Source organism: Mus musculus, chromosome 13 (genome assembly GCF_000001635.26).
Source record: "Mus musculus strain C57BL/6J chromosome 13, GRCm38.p6 C57BL/6J".
Classification (NCBI taxonomy): domain Eukaryota; kingdom Metazoa; phylum Chordata; class Mammalia; order Rodentia; family Muridae; genus Mus; species Mus musculus.
In genome coordinates, this window is record NC_000079.6 from 41,835,715 (window position 1) to 41,848,809 (window position 13,095).

General features: G+C 42.3%; 1 protein-coding gene across 2 annotated transcripts in view; it reads right to left on the reverse strand.

Annotated features, from left to right (window-relative positions):
- Adtrp (androgen dependent TFPI regulating protein) overlaps positions 1-11,902 on the reverse strand; it is an 84,472-nt gene extending 72,570 nt beyond the window's left edge. The window contains exon 1 of one of the 2 annotated variants that reach the window (NM_001145875.1): positions 11,777-11,902. Coding sequence is in view for 1 of the 2 variants with exons in the window: in NM_175417.4 (NP_780626.1) it covers positions 11,728-11,733 (6 nt within the window). In the remaining variant the exon portion in view is untranslated. The other variant, NM_175417.4, reaches the window with a different exon arrangement.
- Between the last annotated feature and the right edge of the window lie 1,193 nt (positions 11,903-13,095).

Consider the following 13,095-nt stretch of genomic DNA (forward strand, 5'->3'; position numbering starts at 1 on the left):
CTTACAGTCGGCAGCCCAATTCCCAATAATGGTTCAGTCGCAGCTGTGAATGGAAGTCCAAGGATCTAGCAGTTACTCAGTCTCACACAGCAAGCAGGCGAAGGAGCAAGAGCAAGACTCCCTTCTTCCAATGTCCTTATATTGTCTCCAGCAGAAGATGTAGCCCAGATTAAAGGTGTGTTCCTTGAACTCAGAGATTTAATCTTCTGGAATCCATAGCCACTATGGCTCAAGATTTCCATACCATGATCCAGATCAGAAACTTCTATCTCCAAGCCTCCAGATAAGGGTCACTGGTGAGCCTTCCAACTCTGGATTGTAGTTCATTCCAAATATAGTCAAGTTGACAACCAGGAATAGCCACTACAATTACTTTATTTTTAGTACAGGTTTTATTATACTTATGTGTATGTGTGTGTGTATGTACGTGTGTGAGTGTGTGTGTGCGTGTGTGTGCATGTGTGTCTTTCTGGTGCCATGGTACATATCTGGAGGCCAAAAGACAGCTCATGGGAGTGGGTTCTCTGTATTTCATGTCAGAGTAATTCACTTCTGATGTTGAAGGTATCTTTGGCCATTGTTACAACACATGGTAAAGGCTGTGTGCCCCTTCCTTTCGGCCCCTGTGGCTGCAGGAAAAAAATGTGCAGTTACTTAATTTTCATTCCTGTGTGGTTGGCATGTCTCTTTTCTTTTGCTGCTTTTAGAGACATTGTCAAAAGCATTCTGAAACTTAATGATGATGTGCGGAGATATGAATTTGTCTGGTCTAATCCTGTTGGATTTTTCATTTTTTTTTAAGTCTGTAGGTTTCTATTTTTCATTTAATTTGGAAAATGTTTAGCCTTTATTTTTTTTCAATGAGATGTTTTAAAAGTCTATCATTGTCTGACAGTCCAGCTGATTTCCCATTTGTTCTGTCTGTCTCCTTTGTCTCTCTGGTTTTCAGACTGGCTAGCTTCTTTGGCTGTGCCACACACCTCTCTGGTTCTGCAGCCGGTCCTCTTGTCTTCATGGTTGCTCTCATGCAGTGAGAGCAGTATTTTATTGCTGTCATTATATTTATTCCTGTCAATATGTTTCTCAGTTCTCTGCTTCTAACTGATTCTGTTTTGTAATTTGTACTTCTTCAATGACATTTTCTATTTTCATTTGTTTCAAGAGTGTTCAATTACTCATGGAAGATTTTTTTTTTTTAAATAGCAGTTGTCTTAAAGTCATTGTCAGATGAGTGTAGTATCTGATTGAACTGTTGTTTGTTTTTATTCTAGACGTAATTTTTTTCTGATTCTTGGAATGACTGCTTCACTGCACTTATATTATGCAAAATTTGGGTATCAGAAGACTCTGCTATGTGTGCATGTGTGTGCACTTGTGTATTCCATTGAGCATGCACACAGAGGCCAGAAAAGGAAAATGAGTATTCTCTTCTATCATTTGCTGCCTTATTCCCTTAAGACAGAATCTTCATTGAACTCGAAGCTTGCTGTTTTGATGCCAATGGTTGACCAGCAACCTCCCAGAATCTGCCTGCCCCTGTCCCCCAGTGCTGGGGTCACGGACATAGGAGGCCATACTCAACTTCTATGGAGGTGCTTTCTGATTGACTCGGATGCACCCATGGTCACTGGCCATTTTCCACCAACATCCTCTAGAATGCTCAAGGTATCTGAGGGCACTCTGAGTGATTCCAATTTGTTTCCTAGGTACCACCCCCCCCAATTAGACGAAATCAAATCCAACTCTCTTTTATTATTTCTAATAAAAGTAAGCTTTTTGAAAATGTGGCCTCCTGGGCATGAGGATGTTTTGTGAGCTGTGGATTCCTTGAGCAGAAGAATTGAGTTTTAGCTAGTTCTTAGATGTTCAGAGCAACATTTGTCCCATAACTCTGACTCAGCCCTTGCATTCCTTGTCTCAAATGATATCAAAATCCCTGCCGTCACCTTCTTTCTGCCTTTCCCTCTCTGTCTATTTCTTAAGGTTTCAAAAGGAGTCATGCCAAAAAGGATATGAAAAAGGTGCAGATGGGGAAAAGATAAAGCTCTTCCAAGTTGCCTTCCCCAGAGGACGCTTTTCTTGCACACTTAGTTGAAGAGCTGACGTGATGATTTCTTTTCTGTTCTGAGATGTAACCGTGTCTCTACTATGTTCAGTGACAATGTCCTACTGCTCTTGCCAAAGATACTTTTGCCAACACTGTGTTAGCAGGAAGTAGATTTTATATAGTCTTTTGGGTTTTTAGTGGCATTCACATGAGCATCCATGTTTTTATCAGGCTGGCTATCTTTTCAAAGTAGATATTTACTAGAAGCTAAGGGAGAATACACTGGACCAAGCAGTCAAAGCACCAATTAGGATACTCTAACCCTCGGCCTACTGTCCTACTGCTGGTCAAAGCTGTTTATAACCAGTGAGAGTGCTGCTAAGATTCTAGGTCTGAGACGAGGACTAAGCGAATGCTTGCAACAGCTGGACCACACCAGTCTGTTAGCATGGCCAGACTGCTGCCTTGCAGTTTTGTGTTGACTTCTGAAAGTGTGTGGGCTCCAAAGAGAAAAACCATTTTCACAAGCAGTCAACAGTGTATGCTCCGAAGTCAAGTTCTTGACTTCAAATCGTGGATTCAGCTTTTGCCACTTGTGTGGTCATGTGTGAGGCAGTAAAACTTTACACGTGTTTCCTTGACTGTGAAATGAAGGCAGTAATATAACTCCCCTTTCACAGCTCTGCAGGGCTCATTAGATGAGATTAGACCATACTGGTGCTGTACACAACCCACAGGATTGTAAATATTCAACATGGTATTATAATAATATTGTAAATATCCAATATGATAAGAACAGCTTCTAGAGCAGTGCATCTCAACCTTCCTAGTGCTGTGACCCTTTAATACAGCTGCTCATGTTGCGGTGACCCCCCACCAGCCATAAAATTATTTTTGTTGTTACTTCATAACTGTAATTTTTCTATTGTTATGAAATATACTGTAAATATCTGTGCTTTTCAATGGTCTTAGGTGACCTCTGTGAAAGGGACCATTAGACCCCCCGAGGAGCTGGGATCCACAGGCTGAGAACGAGAATGTTATCTCTTGTGGCTATCAACTAAGGAGAACATTCTAGTGATTTACAAGAAGTGTCTGGCTTTGGGAGGCGCATCTATGGGAACAAGTTAGAGATGTGTTTTCTGCAGAAGGTAACAGTTCTGCCATGAGGCTGCTCACTATTAGCATTATGATTGTTTTCCAGAAAATATTCAGCGGGAACAATTTCCAAGAATATTGTAAATGTTGTCTTAAGGCCAACATTAACTTTCAAACTGAAGGAAAACTTCATTCTTAATTTGGGGATTTCCATTAAGACCTCCACGACCCAGAACTTCCCACTAGTCTCCACTACATTTCTCAGGAATTGGAAAGGGCATCTGAAATTGACCTGAAATCTAAGGTTGGCGAATTATCATCAAGTCTGAGAGACAGAAGGAACTAACATGCTAGTGAGCAGGGGTTATAAAACTAAGGGGTAGGGTACAAAAATCAGCAGTGTTGATTTATCGTCTGTTTTAGGTAAAACAGAGATCAAATTATAATCAGAAGTATTTTCAGTGGAAGAGAAAGAAAGACGGGAAATTAAAATCTATTCAACAACCTATCATATTCTCAGAACTCAATAAACCAGTTTTGAATATATAGCCCAAAATATGATCAGTTAAAGGTCTTTCCTTCTTAGTGACTCTTCTTTGAGGAGACCACACTTGTACTCATGTGTGCTTTTCTTTCTTCCCAGATTCTCCTCTTGCTCTTAAGAAACTGGGTAGTAGGCATGATGTTAAATCAATGATGAAGGAAATACACATTAAGTAAATAGACCCCATGAAAGATTGGAAAGCTTGGGATTTTTTTCCCCATTTATAGATGGAATTAGTTCTAATGACTTCAGTAAACTAATGATGATAAGAAAAACAGGTGCTGTGGAAGTTGCTTGGTACTCTAGTTCCACACCACTGTTTTCTCTAGCTCAGAAGTAGACAATAGGAAACTGGATGGTGGGCATTTAGTAGCTCCACAAAAAAGAAAGCCACTGTTCCCATGCTCAGAGTCCTAAGACAGTGCTACACAATTCCCATCCCTTGCCTGTGAGCCCCTGAACAGAACATGACATGAGAGCTAGGGGCTATCTGTGCTCCTTGTTCCCAAATCCCTATGTTGGAACTCCACTCACCAGTGAGATGGTACTTGGAGATGGGGGTCTTTGGGAAGCTCTCACCATCGGCTTGATGCCCTTATCAGAAGAGACCATAGGAAGCTTTGTCCTTCTCTGCCTCATGTGAGGAGGTAGCCAGGATTGGCACCCTCACAAGTAACTGAGTGGACAGGCACCATGACCTTGGACTACCCATGAAATAAGTTTTTGTTGTTTAAGCTACTTGGTCTACAATATATTTGTTAAAACAACCTGGATGAACAAGACAGGGAATTAAATAAATGTTTATTTAATGTCTTATTTTTATAAAATTATTAAGGCAAATATGCCATTTGTATAAATAAAGAGAAATGTTTATTAAGCATACCAATGGCCCAAGCATGCTAAGCACTTAAAAGAAGTGTCTCATGCCTTTCTTTTTTATAACACTAAAGTACACATTATTAGATCATTTGACAACTGAAGAAGCCCACCTGATTATACACTGGAGCTAAATAAGTTATCAAAGCACACAGGGTGAACAATTGGCAGAAATGCCAGCTGTAATTTTTAAAATTATTATATTTATTATAAAAATAATTTTTAAATCTCAACTCAGAACCCTGTTATCCCATTGGAACTCTGTATACTACTGTTGAGGTAGATTTTCCAAAATGAACTAGCTCTGTAGACCAGGCTGACTTCAACTCAAAGAGATCTCCCTGCTTCTGTCTCCTGAGTGCTGAGGGACTAAAGGTCCCGCCACTGCCTGGCCGAAATGATCATTTTAAGAAATTAAATAAAATCCATCATCTTCATTAGTCTAAGATTATTTTTCTCCAAATAATTTACAAGAGTTTGTCTTTGCTTAAATGATAGTTTTATTAGAAATATTGAGAAATAAGATATCACATTTTCATCCAAGGCTCCTTTCAGCAACTTGATTTCCAAAGAATTGCCCTATACTTTCCCATGTAAAGCAGATTAGAGCCTGTCTTATGGGAAGTTCCTAACAAACAATAAGATATCATCATAACCACCATTATCATTGCAAACACAGCCTCCACAAATCTTCATTTCCATTATACCTTTAAAATCAGTCAATGTGTTAGTCTCTCTCTCTCTCTCTCTCTCTCTCTCTCTCTCTCCCTGGTCTGAATGCCACAGGAACAAGAACTGGAGCAGCGGTCAATAAAACGTTCTGAAAGGAACAAACCCTTGTGCTCACACTTCAGCTCCTTCAGGAGTGGATCTTCAAACAGACAGGCAGTTTGTCTCTGTTTCTGATGCTAATTTGCCTCTGCCCTAGGAAAGAGGGCTATCCTCTCTATGATTATCGCCACTACATCCCCATCATCCAAATGACGTTTGGGATACGACTGCAATGGACTTTCAAGTCATCCCATTGCAAAGGGCAGTTTCCCTCATGAATGGCCATCCTCAGCTGCAAGCTACATCAGCCATTAGCCCCACAGTGCAGCACATCAAGGGAGATGCTATAATGGAAGGAAATGAATGGGACGCTCATGCTTAGTGGACAATTTAAAAAGGGTCAAGTGGTTTTGGTTTGCCTATACATTAAATGTTTGTAATGTCATGCCCCTATTTCCACTAAGCACCAGTAGGTATTCATACATTCCTGGGAGCTAAGCAGATTGAGGGCACAGAGACAAAAACCTGATCCAAACTCTGAGAAACAGTTTGCTGCAGGTTTCCTGATACAGCAGGCTCCGTGTGCTCACAGGGGCAGTATCCTCATCATATGAGCATGCGCAACCTTTGACCAGTGTGCTGTTTTCAGGGATGCTAGTTGGAGGAAACTGCAAGAGGTAACCTCCAAGCTCAGCACTACCCTGCAGAATTTTCTGTAATGGTAAAGATTTCGTATTTTTCATTGATCATCAACATTGCCACTAGCTACAAGGTTGTCCTGGGGCCCTTGAAATGTGACCAGTACCTTAAAGTAAAACTAATTTTTATTTAAATAATCCCATGTGCCTGATCTTTCTTATTGGCTAGTACAACACTAGGGTGACTGAACAATCCAAGTTTACCCAGGACTCACTAATTCGGGAGCCGCCTCAGGCAAACTAAGTCAGTTGGGTAAACTGCGTTTGTGATAGCCAATCTTGTTGGCCAACTTGGTAGATGAAGAAATATCCAGGATGTCAGGAAATCACACCTCTATACGTTCTGTGACAATCTCTGCCAAAGAGATTAGATTTTAAGGCTCTGACTAAGTGACAGGACTAATACCCTGATAAACTCACAATGATGTTATTGGTAAGTAGAAAACAAAAGTAAGTGTCAGAGGGCGAGATGCTGTAGAAAGTAGGCCCTGAGGGCTCATCTTTCAGACCTGTATTCTCTGCCACTGTCCTTTTTTCTTTCTTCTGTCTAGTGTCTGTCTGTTTAGAAATCAAGAGCCTACCCTACCACATAGTCCATCACCGTGATGCTTGAACATGTGGGACCAGTGGCCACAGACTGAACTCTCTTGAAACCAGGAGCTAAAAGTAAATCTTTCTTCAGGCTTGTCATTATGTCATTTTTCAGCTCATCGGAGGATAGAAGGCTATTGGTTGCCTCATTAAAATATTATAACAGCTTTGTGTTCCTGATCCTAGGCAATTTCTAACCCCCTACAAGTTTTTTTTTAATTGAATTTCTTTTTCTTGCAAGAGGCTAATGCATTCTAACACTTAACCTACCCCCCAACACCAGCTCGAATTCTCCCTCTAGAAATGGACCCCTTTTAGTACTTTGTCCAATTAAATAACAAATAAGTTTAAGAGGGGTCCCATGTGACTGTGCCCTGGTATGATATTGCGACTATGTCTTATTGCTTTCATTGAATCCAACTATCAGGGTCCCGAAAAAAGGAACTCTGATTTCACATTCTATCACTGCTCTTTGTAAATGTATATTGATTGGTAACTGTAGGAGATTGGTTCTAATGCTTTGATTCAATTGGGAATCTGCAAGTCCAGACACTAAAGGTCTTTTTTCCCAATTGGTTTTTGATTGATCAATAAAGATGCCAGCGGCCAAAGGCTGGGCAAAGGGAGATGGGGTGGAACCCTTAGAGTTGCTTGGGCTAGGATGCGAGAGGGGAGGAGAAAGAAGGATTGCCAGATGGATGGACACAGGAGCTGCAGGAGATAAAGCCAACCAGCCATGTGAGATCTTGGGTAAGTGACCACTGGCCACTTCCCCGATTGGGCCTAGGGTGGCAGGCAGAGGATTAGAAGTGCCCAGTCATTGAACTAGCCAAGGCATTTCAAAAATAAGTTAATGTGTGTGTGTGTCTTTCATTCTCAGATCCAAAGAACTGCTGGGCGGGTAGCTGGAAGCATGCAACTTACTGGGGGCCTAAAGTGGAGTAGCCAAAAACCCACTGTTATGGGTAACTATGACCAATCCATATTTTAATAAGCCACCCTTTTCTATATTGTGAAGAAGAACCAATTACTTTGAAAGTTTCCCATGTGTTTCTTTGTTTGCTGTTCTGAAATGCTTGGGACCAGAAGCATTTTGGATTCTTCCCAATTTGGGAATGTGACTTGGACTTTCCTGCTGGGGAACTTCTAACATGAAAACCTGGAACCAGAAACTTTCTGCCCATGCTGCCGGTGTGCTCAAAAAATATGTCACAGTTTAGGGAATTTCTAACTGAATCCAATAGTTGTCACCTGAAGCACGGTGGTCCCAATCAGTAATGATGTCTTGGGTCTCTTTGAGCCACCGAGGAGAGATTGGTAACATTGTATTTAAAAGCCTTTATTGCTTAGATATTTATCTCTTGCAGTGTTGTGTGGGTCACACTAAATCAGTCTCTGGTTTTGGTCACTGGAGGGTAGTTGTGAAGACCAGAGTCATGATCACTGACATAGTTACAAAAGTCTTTAGTTTGTTGTTTTCCTTTCAAGGCATCATCTATCGTCTCTCTCTCTCTCTCTCTCTCTGTGCAGCATGCTGGCTTTCAATTCCATATTGGCCTCAAATGAACAATCTTCTTCCCTTGTTTTGGCCTCCTTCATGCTATGATTACAAGCATACCTCACTGTGTTGGGGGTGGGGGTGGGGCTCTAGGTTTTTGTTCATTTTAACAAACAAATCTCCCTCTTTGACCTTGGTTAGCAAACTTCCTCACATGGTGCATAAAAAGTACATGAGAGTGTTGTCTTAAAATAGGATTCCGAATCCCACACCTGAAAGTCTGCTTTAACTTGTCTGAGAAAGGGTGGAGAATTAGTCTTTGCCTGGAGATTTTGACCTCACCTCATGAACACTGTCCTTGTATACTCCAGCAGAGTGGGAGAAATAAGATTAGCAGGTCACTAATATAGTGATCCCTGGCACTGGTTAAAACAAAACAATTTGAACTTTACAACACAGTATGAACTTTGCCCCAGAATTGACAGGAGCGAATGAGGTCATTGGTGGAGGGTTTAAACTTGTGTTTCCAACCATGAAATTCAAAAGCGACACTTAATTTTTCTTCTCTCTCTTAAAGAAGAACCTATCCTAAGTAAACTAAGTAGCCCTTTAGAAACTATCATTTAAACGTTATACCTACCAAGAGTTATTTCTGAATTCATCTTTAAATATCAAATATGTTTCAGATGGACATTTTGGTTCATGGCTAATAATGAGACTTAGGTCAAGTGTGAATCTTTATCCCAAGACACATTTACTGAAGTACCAAGCCAAGAGTACAAATACCATATGATGCTTAGATGTGCTACTTGCCACAAGTAAGTCATTCAAGGGGACCAGGGCTTGGTTAACTTTTTTTTTTTAAAGCTTTTAAGGCTTAGCAACAGACCCTACATAACTGACCCTACTTCCCAGATATGAAACATACCCAGACCAACCGTGTAACAAGTTGCAGGGCAGCCTGTGCTAAAGAGGGTGACTTGAAACAAAGAGTAAGGAATCATTTTTCCCTTTGGATATGGACCCAAGAAATGTTGTTTAGTGATTTAAAATATGTAAAAGTATTTACATTAAAATGAAACCCTCCCCCCAACCCTTCAGCTCAGCATTAAATCTTCCTTCCCCAATGGCAAACACTGCAGCTAATGTTAATATTTTTAATATATATTATATATAGATATGATTAATAAACATGTTTTAATATAGATTTTTAACATAAGAAGAGACATACAGGATGACTCTCAGAAAACACCAGTGTGGGTTTCTCTGAAAGAGTCTCTGAGAAATTATTATCTTAAATACTTTGTTTATTTTCACAGAGATTTGCTTATCCCTCCCCAGATAACAATTTGAACGATTAGTGGAGCAGATTGTGCTGTTATGTTGAAATCACACTTTTCGAAGTGCCTACTCCGCTGATTTCTACAGCCAGGTTGCTTTGAGGGCAACAGGACTGGTCTCCAAACACAGTGAGGACATATTTCTCCCTGCTTACACTCGAATGTCAACACGTGCTCCTAGAAATAGGACCCCAGATGCTGCACTGATGAAACAAAGAATTATTTTATGAACTAGCAATAAAGTAATATCTCAGATGTCTCAAAAACCTACAGCAATTTTTTTTTTTTTTTTTTTTTTGGTTTTTCGAGACAGGGTTTCTCTGTATAGCCCTGGCTGTCCTGGAACTCACTTTGTAGACCAGGCTGGCCTCGAACTCAGAGATCCACCTGCCTCTGCCTCCCGAGTGCTGGGATTAAAGGCGTGGGCCACTATGCCCGGCATCCTACAGCAATTTTTAAGCACCCACCAGCTTCATTTCTCCTGAGAGAAATGATCTTTTACAGAGTTCACGTGTGTAATTGGTCAGTGAGTTCAGGTTCTTTCTCGTTGTTCTCAGTCATTTGTGTGCTGTAACCAATAGAGTGAGTTGGTTTCTTCTGACCACATTGTGAACATCTAGCACATGCACAACTGTGTGCTGTTTCTCTCCCACACACTGCCTGCAGCCTGTGCTATGAAGGTCCCAGCATCAAGAACAGGGCGTCAGGAGGCTGCTTTCATGTGAACAGAAGATCTTCTCTCTTAATTTTAATAATACATATCCTCGAGTATAAATCTGTATTTGCTTTTTATTGAAACCTGGCAAAGGATCCGGGAGATGGTCCTAACTAAACCATATCCACAGGGCACCTAACCCAGCATCCCCGAGGTCTGCTGTGTACCTTCCATAAGAAATCCTAAAAGCAAGGGCAGTCTTAAACATCATGTCATGATGGCGCCTCTTGGTCCTGCCTCCGGCTGTTCTCCCATATCCCTCCATCTCAGAAGCAATCTCACTCCTTCTGAGGCTAGGAGCATAGACTCTGATCCAAGCACATTCTCCCGGTGCTCTGCAGGTATCTATGGGCTAATTCCATCCCCAGTGAAGAACCCAAAGAATTGTTATGCGTGTGGCAGATAGGCACCAAGCATGTCTAACTGTCATGATAGAGCCAAAGGCAGTTTACCATTGGGGGCGGGGGGAGGGGCAGTGTGACCTTCTCTACCCTGCTCTATGCTCCCAGATGGATCACACATCACTAAAAGACCAAACATCACAGCATATAAGACGACCTGAGGTCTTGGAAATCAGGCAGACTTGGCTGCACATTTAACTCTGTCTCAGAATCTTCCCATCAGAAGGAAGGACATACATTACAGTTGCATCTCTAGGCTTTGCACAGAAGGAAGACGAGGAAAGGGCATTTTCTGTACTTCTGAGCATCCGACTTTCCATGGGTAACTCATTCTGTGTGCCTGGGGACTGGAGTTGCAACTCTGGATGGGCCAGTTGCTCTCAAGCACAGCTAGTATGGGTGCATGCCAAGGCTGCTTGTGAAAGGAAGGACACACCCCAAGTGCTTTGATCAGCATGAGTTAGGTCTTCCAGAACGGTTGGTCACTTTGCAGCCGAGCCTGCCATACAAGGGATATTTTTCCAGGGCCCTCTTCAGTACCACAAGTTCAATGTTGGTTGGCTACTGAGCTGCTGACTTCAAGTGGGGGGTTGGAGAAAGTTTAGGTGGACGAGGAAAGGAGTGGTGCCCAGGCAGGACATTGGAGAGGGTTTTGAAAGCACCCCACTGCCACCTGTGACTCTACAGTTTTTAATCTTCCACTTGTGAATCCCAGTCTGCCTTGGCTCTTTCTTAAAGGAACCAGGAAGCATCATCTAGCCAGAGGTTTGTTACTTGATACCTGTAGCCAGCTGGAGAATCTTTGGGATAATGAGCCGAAAAGATTCCTGATGTAATGCTTAATTGAAGGTAGGGAACAGAAGATGAAAGAAATTCTGCCCTTCCATCCAACTTATCTAGTGGGCAGGAACATACTCCGGCACCTTTTCCCAATCTTCCCAAAGCAGTTAGTTGCATTAAATCTTCTCATGGAATCTCACACTTGAACTATATCTGAGCAGACATCTGGTAGTGATTTATTGGCACATCGGAACGTTCAGAAAAATCAAGATAGTGTCTTAGGAAGCTACACAAAATCTACCTCCCTCCCCACTCTCTTCAAAGTCTCACCCCCCCACCCCCCACCCCCACCCCCAGCGACTGTTCACCTGCATGGACTTCTGAATCTCACACGTGGCGCTGACACGGAGAACTCACCTTAGCTACCTGGGTCTTCTACCAAGGAAAACGCAGGGAGCTTGAGATCAAGCCAGATTTCTAGTGGCCAGAAAAATTTCCTGGCCCAGATCGCCACCTTACTAAGACACGCTCTGTCTGAAAGATAAGAAGTGTTCGGTGGGAGTGGATGATCAAGGGGCCCCTCCCCTGAACTCACCCAACCCTCTCTGTCCTGGCCCGAGGCCAAGCAGGGAGGAGACACTCTCACGTGCAAGCTATTTCTCTTAAGACCTGGCTTGACCTTGCCGGGGTTCCTTGGGATGGCTCTTGGTGGATTTCAGCCTCATGACTAGGAATGATGAAAGGCCAAGGCCTCCCTCAGGGGCTGGTGGGAACTCATTTCGCTAATGGAAAGGCAAAGCAAGAGATGGGCAGCCCTGGTTTAGAGAGTTGCTTGGCTGCTTCTTTCAAAGGTGAGCAGACAGCATTGCTGACTGATGATGTGGCAGCTAGGACTGCTGGGAAATGTGGGTGTGGCCACTTTTTTTTTTTTTTTTTCTTTTAGTGAATAGGCGTTTAGAGGCAACTCCTTCTAAGGCTGCCACTGTCCTGGACCAGAAACGGTCATTAATTGGGGGATCAAGATAGGGCACAGGAATGTCTGACCACACGAGAGCACGTGTGTAGGTGTGAGTGTGAATAAATCCTACCTTTCGGTCTCTAAGCTTAGAACTGAGTGTCCTTTATTTGAAACCTCTGCTTAACGAGAAGTTACAAGGCCTTTGGAATTTGTTCCACAAAATCACATGAGTCCATTGTCATATTGTCATTTTTTTTCCAAATGCTTTTTTAAAAAGCACCATTATCTTCTATTGTCTCTCAAACAAAATCCAGCATCCTATCCACACATACAAAGAAATCACAGCAAAGCTGCCAAGGTTGGAGTGTGGATGGCTCCCGAGACCTGAACCCTCTTCTGACCCTCCTTCCTATGAGCAGAAATGCTTCACAGCACATGAAGGTACTTTAGTGCCCAAGAACAACACTGAACAAACTCTGGATGGACTGGTCGAGTTGGCAAATCAGTCAGAACTAGGTTTAGATCCTTACTCTGCTGCTATAGGCAGCGAAGCCCCGAGTCATGGGCTCCACTGGCATGATAAAAAAATGACACCAATAATGCAAATGAGCAAGCATGAGCTTAAAAGCTGACACCTTCGCACACCAATGCTCAGAGTACACCAGCCTCTATGGAAAACCGTTTGGCCATTTATAAATGTTAAACATAGAGTTATCCTATGACTAAGCAGTTCCACTCCTAGGAATGACCTAGAGAATTGATACTAGGAATCTAGGCA